Source organism: Chenopodium album, chromosome 9, assembly GCF_948465745.1.
Source record: "Chenopodium album chromosome 9, dcCheAlbu1.1, whole genome shotgun sequence".
Classification (NCBI taxonomy): domain Eukaryota; kingdom Viridiplantae; phylum Streptophyta; class Magnoliopsida; order Caryophyllales; family Amaranthaceae; genus Chenopodium; species Chenopodium album.
In genome coordinates this window covers 66,769,404-66,789,120 of record NC_137842.1, presented here as the reverse complement: position 1 = coordinate 66,789,120, position 19,717 = coordinate 66,769,404, and the positions used below count along the sequence as shown (strand labels likewise).

General features: G+C 30.8%; 1 protein-coding gene across 1 annotated transcript; it reads left to right on the top strand.

Moving 5' to 3' along the window:
* The first annotated feature begins 11,710 nt into the window (after nt 1-11,710).
* LOC145560258 (protein SHI RELATED SEQUENCE 1-like) lies at nt 11,711-13,174 on the top strand. The gene is made up of 2 exons (XM_081621515.1): nt 11,711-12,032; nt 12,628-13,174. The coding sequence occupies exons 1-2, from the start codon at nt 11,711-11,713 to the stop codon at nt 12,978-12,980; spliced, it is 675 nt and encodes a 224-aa protein (XP_081477641.1). The 3' UTR covers nt 12,981-13,174.
* Nucleotides 13,175-19,717: the final 6,543 nt, after the last annotated feature.

The window sequence follows — 19,717 nt, the reverse complement described above, 5'->3', positions numbered from 1 at the left end:
AAATTCTTTAGCATCGGGCTTGTGAGGGATTTGTCTCCGTCCATACCATATTTGTGCCACACTTGGACTGTTGGCCAGGCAGACCGGCCTTCATACCAACTCGGCCCATGCCTTAGTTCTAATGGACAGATTAAAATAAAATTAGAAAGAAAAAAAAAAAAGGAAATTGACAACTTCAGACTTCTTTTTTTTTTTTGACCAAACTTCAGACTTCTCATAGACGTTTGCACGTCATTTTTAAAAAAAAATAAAATGAAAAAGATTATTATATTTCATTACAGAATTACACTCCTATTGGCTACGCTAGTACAATAGTCAAAAAACCAAAAAAAAATGGGAAAATGTGAGAAATGAACACAACTTTACCTACGTGGACCAATCAAAATCCAAGGAACACGTAAATATTAAAACCATAAAAGATTCGGTTATTCCTTTTTTATTTAAATTCAAAAAAGCCAAGTACATTTCACATTTCACAAGCAACACCACCATTTCTGTGATAGATAAACAAACAACCAAATTTTAGAGAGAGAAACTCACATCTACTTCAAAAATTACCCACAAAAAACTTCAACAATCATCAATGGCGAACCAATCAATTGTTTCAATCGCAACCCCAGAAGATCTCTGCAACTGGGAATTTGTCAATCGGTTTGATTTTGAAATTGGGGCTGAATTTGATGTTGATGATGATGAAAGCATTTACGATCTTGTTGAATCGATTGATTCTCTCTCTGTTTCGTCTTCATCTGAGGTAGATGATGATGGTGCGAAAGAAGATGATGAAGAAAATGAAGGACCCACAAATGATGTCATCAAGAATCTCGATTATGATGGTATGAAATGTTCTAGGGTTTCTGATTTGGGGCAAAATCATGATGTTGATTTGAGTAAGTTTGGTGATGATTATCATGAGAAACCTGATGTGTTCTTTGAGTTTTCTGATGGGTCGAACTTGAATTTTCATGGGTATGTTCATGATGCTGCTGCTGATGATGTTCAAGATGATGAAGATGATGATGATGTTCATGATGATGATGATGGTGGGTATGGCATGGATGATGAATTGGTACCATGGGAAGTTAAAGATCGATTCGTGAGACAGAGGATGATAAAATCTGGGAAAAATTCGTTTGGAAAAATGGCGAAATCCAAGAAATCTGCTCGTGTTTTTACTCGACCTGGTTGTGTTCGTGGTAAGCATGGTTTAGGGCTCAAAGTTTACTGAAGATAATCTTGATTAACATGGTAATTTGGACCATTTTATCATTGATTTTAGGTGTTAATCTTAGTTGATGTTTCTGTAATTTTCTTTTCCTTTTCCTTTTTAGTTGGATGATTATGATCATGGGAAAGAAATTGTAAGTAAATTGTCTACTTCGTATGTAGTAATCAAAGTATCTTGTAAATAAATTGATCTTTGTCCAAGATGATTGGATGTTATGTTAATATGGTAGATGGTTCAATTGATATTGTGGCCCTATGTTATATAATTCTTTTCGGGTGTAGGCTGAATTCAATTACGATAAGATGGTAATGTAGGCGGGATTTGATTCCATACGTTATTTACAATTGGTAATGTAGGCGGGATTCAATTCCATACGTTATGCAGTAGCTTATGTGATCATATCGATGATATTGGATTTGTGGTTTTAGTTTATGATGGTTACGACTTATGGATTCCTCAACTATTGGTAACAATTTGTTGGCATTTTCATAAGTTTCTAAATGATGGATGTAGACATCTCTTGGCCTTTTCCTTTATTTTGCTTTTTTATTGATGACATAATATTATAATTTGGAGGTAACTTGTTTGGAATTATTGAATGTGGTTGGTGTTTCGTGAAGAACATGTGTGTGATAAAGATTTTTAAAAGTCTATTACTCCTAGAGTGTTGGTTAGATTGTCATTTTACTCATTTAGTAGTTCATAGTGCTTGCTTAAGCGATTACAAGAATTGAACTTGTAATGTTGGAAATCCGTCATTTTGAGATTTAGGAAGTTGGTGCTTGTTTAGGCGATTTCAAGAATTGAAGTTGTAATGTTGGAAATCCGTCATTTTGAGAATTAGGAAGTTAGTGCTTGTTTAGGCAATTACAAGAATTGAAGTTGTGTTGAGAATCCGTCATTTTGAGATTTAGGAAGTTTTTGATTGTGCAAATTTTCATTTGTTTGCAACAATTGCAAGTAAATGATTCCACGTCTTATATTCTTAATATGAAATTTTTTGTTGTTACATTTATCTTTATATCAACCAAATAAACATGTATAATTATTAACTTTGATAAAGACTATTGACTAACAACCATAGACCTAACAATTCAACTAAATATGAATTATACTATACAATTATGTAAAACAATACTTTTATGATGTGTTCCCTTCACTTTTAATGTTTTCCCTATTTAGAGTATTCATTTGAAGAGGGGAATTTCGATTTTGTTTAATCAATACATCTAAACATATATGTATGTTGGATTATACTAGTTATTATTTGACATATTTTAAAACACATTTTATAGAATGATGGATGATCAAATATTTGATTGAAAATACTACCTCCGTTAAAAGTTGCACATAACATTTAACGGAGGTAGTAATGTAAAAGATAAACATGTGCAACGTTTTTTTTTTTTTTTTTTTTTTTTTTTTTTTGACAAAATTGTTTTGCAATTTGGCAATTTGCTCAAAGTAGGGTGGTTTCGTGAAAGGAACGAGTTGATCATTGCTTACATTAAATTCTGCAGAATATACAAGTGTACAACACGTTTTGCTTCATACGCAATTGTTATTAATTTCTCATGTTATTATTGCTAGAATAGTGTACAAGATTGAAGTTTCTACAATTCAAATTAAGTTACTCCGTATAAAAGGAATTAAAGGAGGAAGAACAGGATTACAGCTAATGGTGTTGTACGGTAATACGATTAAATCTCTAATCCCAATTGTATTATGTTTAGTTGGCTTAACTAGAAATGAACAACCGATTTTTGAAACGATCGAGAGGTACAGAAATATGGCTCATACGAGACCATAAACGGTCAAACTAAGATAGTCTAGGTTAGTTAAGTAAATACTTGCCCTTCTTACATAAAGCTAACAAATGCTTCAAAATATTACTCCCTCCGTATTTAAATACTTGCTCCATTTATATTTTTTACACTATTCATTTGTCCTACTTAGACTAATGTTTGTGATTTATACATAAGAAAAAATATAGTCTTGTGGGTACTTGTTGGAATCATCTTAATGAATGGATTATTATTTTTCAGTTGTTAGAATTTATATTTATTGATAATTAAAGATATTAGTGATCAAAGATTAGCATCGGCAAGACCTGTTATAATTCTATGTAACAGCTTATAGCTATGTATATATATAATACGAATAACAAAATTAGAAATAATAATCATTAATGACATTGTTAGACACATGATAAAATTATTACCTTTTACACTTCTATGAAGAACCATTTGAAGATAATAGTACGGAGCATTATATACAAGTACTTAGGGCCTAATCTGATTTACTGAACTGAACTGAAATGGTTATGAGAGAAGGAAATTAACAACTGAACTGAAATTGAAGAAAACAAGCCCTTAATGGGAAGAGTTACGTATAATACCGTGCATATCATAAATCTCTACTTATCTCGTGGTTAATACTTCATTAATCCTCCCTTTCACCTAATTACGTCAACTATTGGCCAATAGGAAACTTTAATTTAGTTGAGCTATCATCAAATATATATGTATGTACGTAAGTCACATTCTAAGTGATGTACAATAGAATAATAGATGGACACCTAACCATTATATATGATTACCTACCTACCTGGATACCTTGTTGCAAGTTTGATGGCCAAGGTGAACAATAATTAACCATTAAATATGATTAATTATTGTTCAAATAATGTTTTAGAGTGTGATTTATGTTAGCTTTATTCTTTTCCGTCATGAAATTGAGTGATATAATGTTTTTTCTTCTAAGGCTAAGACGTTATATGATGAAATGAAGAGCTCATCAACGACAAAAGACTCTAAAAAATGGAGGGATGGAGTCGTCGCATATATTTCTTGCATTCGTTATAACATAAAGCGTCACTCATGTCTCCTCCTCACGACTTTGCCTAGTCATCTAGTTGAAATGCCCCATATTGCCCCCTTTAAACCCCTTTATAATTAGTGACTAAAACGAGTGGTTAGACAAAGAAAAATCATTGACATTTCGTGGTATGGCATATCTCATCCCACCAAATCCTTGGTGTGTGGCCTTTGGAAGAGAAAAAGTTTGATGAAAATGACCTCTTATTTTGGACTCCACATTTAACTTGGAGATATGATATGATGTTTTACACTGTTACCTTCTTAAAAACACCCTTTTAAAGATGATTTCATGGCCAACATTGATAATAATTGTATTTTGATATAAATTGTTAGTGGATTTTTTTTGTATGATAAGACATTTTTAGCAATATGCTAGTTAATAGTACCATGTCATTGGTCTCAGTGGCCCATTACCATGTGTTATTTGTCTTTTGCAATCAGCCCATTTGCTATTTGTAACTTGAATTTTAATGTTAGATTCAATTGTTGCCTACTTCTTTTCAACATACTTTTTTCATGAACAGAGTCAACTGTTGCTGGTCAAGATTAGTCCTATTTTTTTTACTACGGAGTAATTGTACTGAATCTTGGCTAATTAATGTAATTGTGTTTTTGTTGCTATTTTTCCAAGTAATTTTTTGAAATGGGTAAGGGCTACAAGCACTCGTAAAGCTTCCGATAAGAAAAATAAAAGTGGAAATGTTAAAGTAAAATTAACATTAATTACACCAATTAATGTGTGACTTTGTTATACATTCCTAACTTAAAACTATTTTAAGTAATAATCTAACACCCTAAGACACTGTTAGCAAGATCCAATTAAAATAAAAATAATTGCGATACTAACTATTATTTTTTATTATGGCACAGTCAAATGCTTTTTACCCTCCAAGTAATTTTAGATGAAATTTAGTAAAAATTTTACATGGTAGCTAGGTGAAGAGCTAAATGGCCATTCAAATGCACAATCTTAAGAATGTTAGTAAGGTTGTTGGTAAGGTTTCCTTCTTACGTCAAGAATGTAGAGTGGGCCGGACCAGGTCCATTAAAATCTTGTTGAACCAAGCCTCATTGTTAGTTAGTCAGTGCTTAAAAGTTAAAACTCAACAAATTTACTACAATCAGAATCTAGTACAGAGTAATTGTTTTTATGAGGTGACAATTGGGGATTTGATAATGGATAGATATTAAGTTTATTTCCTTGATTTAAATATAAGTATATAAGTGATAACCTGGTGATAAAAACGAAAATATACATTCAATAATCTACATTCTACGTAAATTGTACTGCGTATAATGTTTTAGGGAAAAAAAATGGATACAATAAGATTTAAGTACAAACAAAGTATTACCTTAAGACTCTTACCTTAAATTCCAAAGGTTTGGGGTTTGAATCCTACCAAGTGAGATAATTGGGGGTATGAATTCTCTTACCCTCCCCTCTAATCCCAAGTACCTGACCTATAAATACTGGACCAAAAATTTGTGAGGGTCGAAGTAGGTCTGATTATATTCTTCATACCATTTTTTTTTTTTTTTTTTTTTTATTTTTTTTATTTTTTTAAAAAAAGTAAATTATAGTACACAATTGATGGGGAAAAAAAGAACACAATCAAACTAATGCGATTATGCATTTATGTGCAACTAAAAAAAATAAAAGAAGAAAAAAAAAAAAAAAAAAAAAAACCACCTTGATATATGCTTGGATGAGATTGAGTGACTTTGTTATAGTGCATTTTAGTAGTTAAAAACTTACTCGTAAAATATACGGAGTACATCGTACACATTTATAAATCTTAAAATGTCCTTTATTAGGATATGAAATTACTTGGATGAGATTCAATATCAACTCTGTATGTAGTACAACTCTTTAGACTGTAACCGATCAAGAGAGTTAACATCTACATTTAATTTGATCTAAACGTTGAGCAACATTATATTCACCAAATCACCACATCGGGTTTTTTTTTTTTTTTTTAATCATTTTCATTTACTTGCGAGTTAAGAAACATAATTTTTTATGCTTAAAAAGAGCCGCGAAACGTATTGATGTAAAGTATCACTTTAAGACTTTAATCAACTATTTTGTGTTAACTATTTTGTGTTAACATCTAGTAAAGCATGTTGTTTATACGACCCCACATATCAATTAAACATTATTACACCAATTTCATTTTTTATTTTCTTCCTTAAATATATAGAGTCGAACAATTTATGTTGATTGGTTAGATAACTCATTACAACTCCACGGTTTAATTGTAAAACTAAACTATTCTATGTTACAACAAAAATGCACCATTGAAGTTGTCGTTAATCATAATAAATTAATAACTAATACTCTCTGTAATTCTGTAAATAAGACAAAATTCCTTTTTTTTTTTTAAATAAAAATCTTGTAAACAAAAGTGACATGAACAAACACATACATGATACATGACACCCTTTTTTTAACCCAAGTATGATTTTCACGTTGAGGTTATTATATCGAATGATCGGTTAGTACGAGTAGTAGAATTACAAATGGTTGAATCTTCGTATATACGAAATCAGGGACAGTCCGCCGAAAGTGAACGTGTACTCGATGTACCTAGATACTGCTATTTAGGACATTTATACAACTAATTATTCCTACAAATATCTCATTAATTATTGGTCCTTAAGTTTATATTACCAATTTTTTTGCTCCTTAAGACCTTGAACAACATTTTTTTATTTTTGACAAATTTAAGTTGTTTTCTATATGTCCAATATACTTTTTTTTTTTTTTTTTTTTTTTTTCTTAAAATAAAATGGTAATACATAGTACAAAATAATAGCAAGCAACAACACGCATTATGTGGAGGAGTTTATATACAAGTTTTATTTTTCTAAGAGTGATTACCTTACATAATATCTAATGAAGACTCTATGATCGATTCTATCCTTGTGGCACTCTAAACACTAAAATAAATAATATATTCGTACGTACACATGAAGAATTGGTGAGAATGAAACTCCATTTTTTTTTAATCATAGATTACGTTGTAGTAATTATGTTAATTGTGTTCATTTATATACTAAGATCAATTTAAAGTATTATATACTAATAATGTAATGTCAACTAATTAAATGTGTTGTAATATAAGAAGTATTTTCAAGGCTATATTATAAAATAAGAAAATCGAAAAGATGATCTTGAGACAATGGAAGAGTACGGTGTGTCGTGATGCAAATCTCTGACTTGAAAACGAAATTCCGGCGCAACCGGGGTGCACTATTGTATTCGTCGGCACATTCCCTAAGGTTAACACACCACTTCCACACAAAGGCACTTTTTGGGTGGAAGGTTGGAGCCAAGTAACTTATGCCCAATATAGAGTATGTGTTTAAGCAAGCTTGTGTTTGATATGTATTTCTTGTGTATCTGAAAATCAGAAAAAACATCCTCCAGTTTATAGAGATGAATGATAGAAGAAGATGAAAGATCATGGAGGAATCTTCTATGAACAAAGAAAAGAAGTCAAAAATATTATGGTGATTAAAACACCATAATCAACCTCTTAAATTGGGGGTTACAAGAAATCAAACAAGAAAAGGAAATCAAGGGAGCCGTTGGAGTCCAACAGACAAACACGCGCCCGATCGGGCGGACACTCCCTTTTTCCAGATGTCTTCTCGCGCCCGGTCGGGCGCTCGATCGAGCGGCGGAACTCTAGAATTTTACAACTCTTCTCGCGCCCGATCGGGCGGGTCTCGCTCGGTCGGGCGCCCGATCAGGCGCCCATAGAATTTCCTTTATTTATTTCCAACAAAATGTCCGGTAAAAAATAAAGAATAATAAAAAAGAAAAAAGTCTAAATGGACAAGATTATTCAGCAATGTTGGAAGGTTATAATAAATCAAACAATAATTGTAGTCATGTCTTCGATTGTTTTTGGTAACCACTCTAAACTTTCTGACATTTATTCATTCTATAACTGTTAATTAAATTACGTTTATCATATTTAGTGATGATTTAATGTATATAAAGGTGCAAACATAATTGACAAAATTGTATGGCGTATGTTACCCTAGTCAGTAGGAGAAAAGCTGCTGGTTCCAAAATAAGAGACAAGTTAATATTAAGAAATCAAGGTATTATTTCCCATTAAAAGTGCATGAAAGTAACACTACTAGTCTAACACTATTACTAATACTAATACTAATACATCCGCGTGAAATCATAATCTACTCTTTTACATTTCTCTGTCTTCGTACCTTACAACTTTGGCCTAATTTTTTTATACAAATCAAGTTTAATTATTATAAACGACTACACTAATACACGTTGATTGTATCTACAGTGTAATTTAATTTTCTTAATTAATCATTATGTACCTTTAGTACTTTATTAATTTATTGTTTCAATGTTAAGAAAAATAAAGATTTGGAGGCTTCGAAGAACAAGCTAAAGAAAGTGCGCAGTTTACAAGAAGTGAGTAGTAGAAAGTATATGGTTCCGTTCTTCACATGCTGTGCATTGCAGTTAACTTTGTCATGGTTTCAATATTATGCCAAGTGCCAACTTTTTAATGGTTAATGGTTGTCATTCTTAAGGTTTGGAATATTTGACTAAGGATTTTTTTTTTTAAATTAATAAATAATGTCCAAGTTTACTTGCCAATAGAGAAAGGCATTTGAATTAAGTAAGAGATCAAAGTAGTAAATCTATCAATCTCGCCTCTTTTAAGCTCATGATTATTGAGTAATGCGGTAAATTTCAATGTAAAATATCCAATTACCATTTCTTAGGAAGTTAACACGATTAATTATTCGTTTTTCTTAGTACATGTTGGTTTGGCTCAACAAATAATAAAATACTCCATATTAGTTAGTTCAAGTGAAGTGTACCAGTTAGTTTGGTTGATTAATTGAATAATTAAATTCTCATGGAAATGCGTACTTAAGGCCACAAACAAGAGGTTTTAGGTGATCAAATTTCTTTGTTTTGTGAGATTGAAACAAACTTTGCTATACAATACAACTTTCTATGATTTTGTCAACCAAACAGCTACTTATGCTTCATTCTATAAAGTACTCCCTATTTCATATATATGAAGCTTTCAACTTGAATAGCCGCAACAAAATTTAGCTCAAGGATGAAGCTAAGATTTATGACATTTGTCTTTTTCTGATCATGCTAAAGATTATTATTTCACCAGCCATGTATAATCTACATGTATCATTGCATCATTGTATAACATGCAATGTTATTAAGTGAATGAATATAGGGGTATATAGCATAATAACATTTCCCAAGTTGTAAATTTCTAAGTAAAATAACAAATGAACATAATAACGTTTTCTAAAGTTGTACATTTTTTAAGTAAAATAACAAATGAAGGAACGTTAAGAGTACGTTGATTCCATAAGAATTAAATAAAATTAAGTTTAGAAATTAGTCAGGAATGTTTTTTCTTTTAAAAATCCACCTCTGCAGCACGTATACCCTGAATCTAGCTTAAATTAGAGGAAATTCCACTCTATACTCTAGAAATTGTTGTCGTCTTTGTTGTCTTTACCATTTTTTTTTTCATGTAAAGGTGGCACGATATTATTGGCTAATGGGGCCTTTGAGACCGCCTTTTTTAAGGGGGAAAAGAGAAGCAGTTAAACTTAAATCTGTTAAAAGTAGAAGGGTTGAACTTGACTTGCCATTAGAACTGGTGTACCTCTTTTATCTACTTTTGTTCAGCTTAAACTATGAGCATATTTGTACTCAATTCTACTGTTCTTGCTTAGGGAATCACCCAACCAACACTTGTGGTTAGGAAGTTTTGTAATTTGTTGGAAGATATTATTCTATATTATTAATGTTACATTAATGAAATTCTTATCTTTATGGCTCTGCTTGTTTGGTAAATGAAACGTTTGTAACATATGTTTAAACTTATGATTAAAATTAGGAAATCTATAGAATGTCATGTGACGTCGTATTTAAATTGAAGTTAATTAATTAATTTCAATTAATACTTTGTGTCAAACTTTTGTGTTTGGAAATATGTGAAGACTCACATATAGCTGAAAACTAGGGCTTACAGTTACCCATTTAAAAATCGATGATAATCTATAACACTAAAAGTTTATGGTGGTCAGGGTATTGGAGTTGAGAGAGTTTCAAGCATAACTCAAATAGAATACTTAAATACGTCACATTATGTACATTTTGCTTATAAAGAGAACAAAATTTAATTTTATGCGCTAAAATTTGACTGATAACAAAAAAGTACTATGTATTATGTATGATTTGTAAGATGGGAGTAGTAGGGTTAAACGAAAGATATGAATACAGTGAGGAATCCGAGGACTGCGGAGAGGAAAACGACACGAAGAAAAATAAATTCCTACCTAGTCGGCTAGTCCTAAATAGCTAAACAAACCCAGGCCAAATTGAAAAAAAAAAAAAAGCACGCAAGAGAATTCAAAGTTTAATGTCAATTCTCCTCCCTTTTTAAAATCAAGGAGGAATAGACGGACATAACGCTCATCAATAGGAATTTTTTTTACCATGTCACAAGATTCTTTTTTAAAGTAAACCCTCAAACATACCTTCACAGGTACGGTGTACCTGTAAAAATTACAACTTTTATAAATAATAAATGGTTAAAATTGTCGATTTGAAACATTCAAAAAGCTACATTATCACACCCTATCCTAACACATAGGGTAAAAACTAAATAGGGTTATTTATAATAGAGTTGGGGAAGAACAATTTCAATTTCAAACACTCACTAGCTTATTTTGTTCACCCCCTCGTCTCTACGTAGGGTCAAGCAAAAGGAAAAAAACACACAGACTTTTTCCGGAAAAACAGGACAAAACAAAACAAAGCAAAAATCATCTTATTACATAAAATTTTTTAAAAAAATAAAAAATTGAAATTAAAAAGAGCAAATTAAGCCAAAAGCTAGCAACCTGAGTTTTTATGCTACTGTTCTAAAAGAGTAAGTACTATTTGTTCTGCTTCTCTTTGGAGACTGTGACTATGTTTATCTTCTTTCATTTTCTCTCTCCTCTATCTTAAAACCTTAACCATGATAATAATATTATTGATCATCACTTTTTATTATTATTATTATTGCATACTATTATTTTTATTATTTCAGTCACTATTATTTTAGATTATGATTGAAATTTTCATAGATTTCCTATGTTCCCCACATTAAATAAATCCCACAATTATATCAACATACTTCAATTCTTACACAGTACTAAATTTAGATCAATTCAATTTTTTTTTAAACAACAATTTAACCAAAATTAAATTGAAAGAGGAAAAAAAAAAAATTTACCCACAAACCTTATCTTCAAAATAATCTACAATAGTAAATCCTAGATCTTATATTATCCCACCACCCCAATGATCCACCACGCGTTACCTGTCTCTGTATCTGTGTCTGTATCCGTTGTTATTATTATTATTATTATTATTATATAAAAATGCACCAATAGAATCGTGACATATATATATATAGCTAGAATGGTGGGTTAGTTCATTCGATCGATGCTAGTAGTAATAGTAATAGTAGTAGTAGTAATAGCCGCAAAGTAGAGCAAAATTTAAAGAAAAGGTGATAAATTGTGGATGATGAGATCCTCAAGTGGAGGAAGTAGTAGTACTAATACAAGTTGTCAAGATTGTGGAAACAAAGCAAAGAGAGATTGTGAACATATGAGGTGCAGAACTTGTTGTAAGAGTAGAGGTTTTCAATGTGCAACTCATGTTAAAAGCACTTGGGTTCCGGTTGCTCGAAGGCGTCAAAAACAACAACAACAACAGCAACAACATCATCATCATCAACAACACGGCCGCCTCGCCTCGTCGAATACTATGGGTCATTATAATCAATACCTTCCTTTACCTCTTTCTCTTTCAAACATTCATCATCATAGCCCTACTTCAGCTGGTAATAAATTATTTTTCACATTTTTTTTTTATTTTGTCATTTTTGAAAATTTATTTTATTTTTTGGTTTTTTGGGTGTTTTTTGTTTTTTTGGTATGTGATATAGCTAGGTCAAGATTAGTCATTTTCTTTTTTTTGAAACAAGATTAGTCCTTTTCTTGAGTTTTAGCTTTTTTTATTTTTATTTTTATTTTAGTAGCTTTGTAGCTATGTTATGATTCTTTACAAGAAGTACTATTCATGAGTAAACCCTAATTATTGTACCTCCTTTCTCTATCTTTCCCTTTCTTTCTTTGAAATTTCTTTTGTTCTTTTTGACAAAATTATGACACTTGATTTTTTTTTTTTTTTTTTTCCCTAACAACGCTAAATTATTTAGATCTAGCTTCATGTTACATTTATATAGTAAGTGCATCTTATTATACAATTTTTGGAACCTTATCAATTAATAAGTTGTTTTTATTCCAATTTTATTTATTCATTCACTATTTCCACAAAACCCTAATAATAATAATCATTTTTTGTTATCTTCATGACTTAAAAATTGTTTAGGTTTATTTGTGGAAGTGTTTTGATTTTGTTGATAATTGTTGCAGGGCTAGAAGGGGGGAATTTTCCGGCAGAAGTGAATTCCTCGGCGACTTTTCGATGCATTCGGGTTAGCTCAGAGGATAATGTGGTGGATCAATATGCTTATCAAACCTCAATTACAATAGGAGGGCATGTTTTCAAAGGGGTACTCTATGATCAAGGCCCCACCACCGCAAGACGCGGTGGTGAGGCCTCATCGATCGCCACAAGCGATCATCTCCCGTTCAATATCACGGGTACCGCCACCTCCATGGCGGGTGGTGCTAATATATACCACCCTCCATCCCTATATTCTGCTCCTAGCTTCAATGCTTTCTTGCCTGGTATGCAGTTCTTCCCCCATCCAAGGCCTAATTAATTAATTAAATTAGTGTAATTAAAATTAAAATTAGTCAATCTTGTTTTTTTTTTTTGTTAAATTGATTTTTCTCCTCTTGCCAAATAATTAATAACAATTAATCTTATTATATTATGTTAATGTTGTCTTTAAGCTGGAGCATATAAGACAATTTAAGGACAGATGAGAGACATTACCCAATTTGTTAATAATTCCAATGGCCAAATTATTTGATCTTGTCTCTCTAATGTCTTAAACTTTATTAATTTTCAATTCTATTTAATAAAAATGTTAGTTCTCTTTTGTTGGGGATCTGTTGTATATTATGTATGTTTATGTTTTAATTAATATGTCCTTTGATTATAATATATGATCTTGTTAGCTTTGTTGATAGATTTTGCAGTGTTTGTCTTAAGTTGTTTAATTTAATTAAGGGTACTTTTCTTTCTTGTGATGAGCTCAATGTCAATCTTTAATTTGCTAATGAATTGATTATGCTTTGTTAATCTTCTCCTAAGCATACTTTTTGCCCCTTCTTATCTGTTTCGTTGGCGGGATTAGAATAATGCAATTGTAGTTTAAAATATTTAGTACATACATAATTGTATAATTAGATTTAGGCTTAGATTAATGGCTTTTGTTTATTTGTCCTTCATGCATGCATTTCCACCTGATCATATTGGTAAAGCAAGCATCATTTCGAAGAACCTCTTCTTTTCATACACATGTAAGAGAACAATAATCGTGCTTAATTAACTAGTACGATTTCATTTCTTAATAAGACTTAGGATATAGAGGTCTTCCTAGAAGCTAAGCTAAGGTAATGTTTAATTTGTTCAACTAAGGATTTTCGAGGGTATGTCGTAGTGAGTTGTGATTATTATTGAGATTTGGAGTGATTTGTGTTTGCAATTTGCTCAACTAGAATAGAACTTGATTAAGAAATAAAAGTACTTAGGTAGCTATATAATATAAGAAAGCATTAGCTTAAATAGTCAAATGTGAATGTACTAGCTTAATAACCTGTGATTAGTTTTCTTTCGTGATTAACTAATTTATTAGAAGTACTAGCTAGTGTAATAAATAATAATCATGTATAGGCTCACAAGTTCAGCTTTTTGTACAAAAGAAAGAATACTACTGTTAGAATTAGACTTGTACAGGTACAAGGTAATAAGATTCAATCCCTCCTCCATAACTTCACCTAACATCGGAGAGATATTCTTCTCTAATGCTATGTTACTCAGACTCGACTACAAATATTATACATGGTCATGCTTAAGTCTATTTTATGAAGATGCTTAGGTTACTAAGAGGCTGTCTTATAGTGTGGTTTCTGAAATGCCTCCATTTTAGAATCCATGCTTATGGTTAATTGCATAATGCATCTGTTATTTAACTAACTACTTATCTATATATCATACTAGAGATCATAATCATCAATTTTCTAAGTTGTTTCTTTTATGTTAGTGTGTCTGAATCTGCCTTTCTCTTGATGCACATCTAGCACCTAGAATTTAGTTCACACTTCTTTGTCATGACTTGAATTACGCTATCAATGTGACTATTAGGGGTTGTATATTATTATAAGGGGAGATCGGTAATATGAAACCTATCATGTTGCAAGTCTTTAATAGTGTGAAGGGATGTCTCACATATTTTTGGCCATATTTGAAATAGCTCAAACATGACAAGATGAGTATTGTTTTATGTCCCCCCAACTAAGTCCTTAATTTCTTTTATGTTAGGCAACTTTCATGAAACCGGGCCATAATATAACTTTATTTAAACTACATATGCTGAAAGTTAGCAAGGAATAATTGCATTTCTTTTAGGTATCACCCTTAAAGTTTTGGACATATTTTTGTGACTTAGTTAAAATTCTCAAAAATAAGCAAGAATAAGTGGGCATCTTGTAACTTTGTTGGGTAGTACAAAGACTTTTTTAAATAAACCCTAGATTAAGCATTCTCTTTCAATAAAGAGACTTTACATTACACTAAATTATGAAAATAAAAAGATTGATACCCTTAAGTGACACAAAATACCTTTAAAGGAATATATCCTTTGTACTTAAGATGGAAAAAATTCTTGCGTGCATTTTCAAATATCGACTCACCTAATTAATATTATTAATCTTAAGCTTACCTTAGTGACCTTTACTTGTTGATTAAAGTTTACAAATCCCTTTTCCTTATTAGGAAAAAGGTTGTGGGATTGATTGAAGTACGTCGTTATTAGTTTAATTAGATTATGGCGATTGTGGACATGATTAAGCTTTAATTTCCTAATTAGTTGTTAATTATAGATGATGATGTTTCATGATGCATTTAAAGCACCTGATCTTAGCAAAACAATGTGCTTAATGCTTTCTTAAAAGGAGGATATCACTAACTCAATGAGTTGTACTATGTCTTTTGATAGATACATTCTCTTTTTCTTGCATTTCCACCATACTAAAGACTAAAGAGCCTTCTTGGATCTCTTAAAAAGATGTGCATTAATGTAAACTCATAACTTTAGTTGACATTTTCTTAATCTTTGATTAATTACTCATCTTATGGAATGTGGAATAAATGTATAATTGCTTTTGTTTTTAATGTTTGTTCTAGAAATTTTACACCAAAGTGTAGAATTGAGGCTCATGTCGAAAAATGATTCGTTATTTCATGCAATGTATTGATGCATTACTTTGTTGCTTCTATTCTGGGCTTTTAGTCAAGATTTTGAGTGTTAATTAATAAAAACTCATGTGTCTTTTGGATTGTACTTAATTTTATATATACTTGTAGGAACTTAATTTGGAAAAATCGGTTTTCCAACCTAATTAATAATATGATATAATTGTTTACTTAGCTAGCTAATAACCAATGTTGTTAAGTTGTAGCGAACCACCTAAAAAGTTATGGTTTCACCATACCACTTATTAAATTTTATAAAATATCAACGGCTTATGATTACACCTTATACATTTGTGTTTTTTTTTTTCATGATATACTACCTCCGTTTCATATTATTTGCAACGATTTGACATAAAATAGAGAGGGAAAATGTCTAAACGTTGCAAATAATATGAAACGGAGATAATATGTATTAGTACGTATTATTTTTTTAAAGTATTTTATGTGTTGGCTAAGTGAAATATGCTGTAAATAAATCTGCATTATGTTGATATGCCACTTTCTTAGAGCAACTACAATGGTTGGCTAATTTATTGAATAGCTTGACATTCCACATCATCTTCTTAAGCTACAACAATTCAAGCTATTTGTTGCTCCAATGGTTAAGCTAGTTGAAAATTAATTTATTTTTAAATAAATAATATTTTTTATCTAATAAATATTTGCCAAGCTAATTAGCTCTACAAAGCTAATTTGCTTGCCAAAGCTAATCAACAATATGTGAAACAATGGTTTAGCTACTAGCTTAAGATTTTTAATATTTGCAAGCTAGTCCCTTTTTCCAACCATTAGAGTTGCTCTTATACTCTTTTTTTTTTTTTTTAAAAAGAAAGAAAAAAAAAAGTGCTTATTTTGGTGTTAAGCTGCAAACTAGGGAGAAAAGGCAAAGAAACCTATTTATGAACACTACAACTCTACAGTACTGCATCAATTTTTCAGATTTTGATGATGAATGATGATGTTACCGGACATTAAGTTGCATACTGTTTGTTCATTGGCTCAAGCATTTTGAATGTCATTCATAGGAATATTGATTTATTGGGTATTATCTACTGATTTAGTAGTTAAAATTTTGTCTCATTCTATTACACTTTGTTTTATTACTTCATGCATATAATGTGATCATATCACTTCCACATTTTATGGAATTGGTATGTGGAGTGCATGAAATCATGGGTACTGAAAATGTTGAATTGATAGAATTTTGGATGTTAGTTTGTACCAGTATAATTTTAGGTTCCTTGGGTAACTTTGTGATTATTCCATGATTGCATTAATCATATATCTTGTGGATCATTAGTTCCGTATTTAAGTTATCGTGTGGCAAAGTTTTAAGAGGTAGTATCCATGACTTTGGGTTTAATTTGTTGTCGTTTGTAATCTTTGTATCATAGCATTGCCTAGTGGCTTCTTGTGTAGCCAAATAGCAAATCTTGATTAGTACGAAGTAGAAGTCTTAGCTTGTTATATGTAGTTCCTTATATGGGTATATGACGGATGATTATACAATAAACGGATCATCAAAAAAAGTTTTTTTTTAGATGATTATTAATCCCTTCAATACATACCGTGCTCAAGTATGTAATGCGATGTAGCAAATAACTTTATGTAAGTACGAAGGGAAACTTACTTATAACTACTAATAGAGATCATAAGACAACCAATGAAGTAAACAACTATACACAGGACAAAGGTAATGATAAAGTGTCATATACTCATATATAATCAAGCATGATTGTTATGTAAACATATGTTGTCTACTTTCCAATTTTGGATAGCAAATGGACAACTGAGGGCAAACATGTATATAGATAGGTTTTGATTCCAAAAATCAGGTATCAAAGGATTCACATTTTACGATTTTAAAGACGTACGAGTCATTATCATGTAAATTATAGGAAAAAATAGGAGTAATTTTTATTATGTCAAGACTATTAACTAAAACTACTATAAGTCTTTTAAATTTTATAAGATAGAAATACTAATAAAAACCTCTATCTAGTTTTATTTTCGGAGGAACATTCTTGTATAAGCTCACTCTTCTAATGTTAAAATTATACATACTATAAATATAAATATTGGACCTTTATGTCTCTTCATTGTGTATGTTAGTTTCAAAGGCATAAATAATGCAAAACCTCTAAAAGTACTAGCATTGAAGCACCATTTCATCCCTATTTCTCCCCCTTTTTTGTACAAAACAAAATGTTCCTTTAAATTATAAACTTTATTAGGCTGCATTACAAAACAATTAAAAGTTTATACAACATAATGCTCCATTTTTCATACGTTAAGTTGACTTATTAAACAAAATTGTATTAGTGTCATGGAGCATGGGACCTATTTTACATCAACTTTATTGAACAACAAATAAAAGCATGCAAGTATCCTTAAAACAAGGGTCCTAGTTCCTGTGTTTTGAGCCAATCACTTTAGTGAGAATTCTGCAAAATCAAATTATCTTCGATCAACTCGAATATGGAGGAGCAAACAAATACTGTTATAGACTGTGAAACAAAGTGCAAAAAAGCAAGGTCACTTTAGTCCTAAATCTAAATTGTATTGAATGAGAAAAATGAGTTCAATTGAATGAAAATGAATATATAAAAATTAATACTCCCTCTGTTTTCTTTTATATGTATCAGTTTAATTGGTACATTTGCCGAGACACAACTTTGATCATTAATATTTTTAATTGTCTATTAGTAAAATTGTAATACAATGATATTATGAAATTAGACATTATGACTAATCTAATATATAATAACATTTATTTATTTTATAGAGGTAAAAAAATTAAATCAAACATAATATGTGAATAGTGCAAAAATCAAAGTGATTCATTTAAAAAAAAAAAAAAAAAGAGGCAGTAGTGCATTAGGCTTCATCTGTATTGACGACGAACTTTTTTATTTTTCATTGTTTAGTATCATGTAAAGGGTGGAAAACAATTTCTTCATCTTTTCTTAGCGGTTTAGCAATGATAAATCCTTTACTTAGGAAGAGTCAAGAGACCGCGTGCTTCAAATGAAGAGGTTTTTTTTTTTTTTTTTTTTTTTTTTTTGACAAAAGATACTATTAAAGAAAAACAAAATTACAACCTACACACTAAGAACTATTACAAGAAGATCGAAGATAACAAACAATTGAAAAGATCGTGCAGCAAACCAAGAGCTACGGAGCCCGGACAACTAGAAGACCAAACCACATCCAAACTGTGGACCAGTAGAAGCCGAATGAAGAGGTTATATATGATAAAATGGTAATTTTAAAAAAGTGAGGGAAAAAAGATATCTAAGCTTGAAACTATTGATGAATTGGTGGCTTAAAAATAGGGGCCAGTAAAAACAAAAGAGGAAGCAAGTGTAATAATTATGAGAATCTGTAAATTCAAAGGTTTATTCTTCTGTTCAGTTACAGTTGAATTCATATTCCATGAAGGTAGGGGCCTTAACAAGGAGTTACACCAATCGGTCTTCCTTAAATCTTTTCATCTTTTTTACTGCAATATTTTTAATGGAAAGCCATGGAATGCGCAGATTGCAATTTAACAGTTATCATGATTGTGTATGTAAAGCACTAAAGCTAATGATATCAATGTTGATTTACTTGCTCAAAAAATACTATGTGGTACGATAACTGAGACATGCAATTCTAATAAAAGGTTCATATAAGATTTTTCTTTTTTTTTTTTAAAGAAAAAAAATAAAAAAAATTCAATTTCGATCTTAGCTATACTAATAGTTGTGAATTTGTGATGATTACCTACAAAGGTAACAATAACGAAGATGATTAAGCAAGTAAGAAAGGTTCGCTGTGGGAATAATTTGAATGTTGGGAGATACCCACTAATCCTCTAACGATTAATTTTAAAATGGATATGGATGATGAATTAAAAGCTTTTCAATCTCATGAAGAATTGCAAAACAATTCAGCTAGACCTAGAGATGTCATTTGTAGGAATGTCACATTAAACTCGTTCTTTCTAGGATGGGTGTGAATTAGACACTATGTAATTAATTGGCAATGTTGTGTTACCCAAATTGTAACACTAGTCAACAATAGAAATTATGAAGA

Bases quoted from the DNA above. Each gene is read 5' to 3' on its own strand.
- LOC145560258 (XM_081621515.1), top strand. From the start codon at position 11,711: ATGATGAGATCCTCAAGTGGAGGAAGTAGTAGTACTAATACAAGTTGT. The intron at 12,033-12,627 runs GTAATAAATTAT...TAATTGTTGCAG, and splicing joins TCATAGCCCTACTTCAGCTG to GGCTAGAAGGGGGGAATTTT.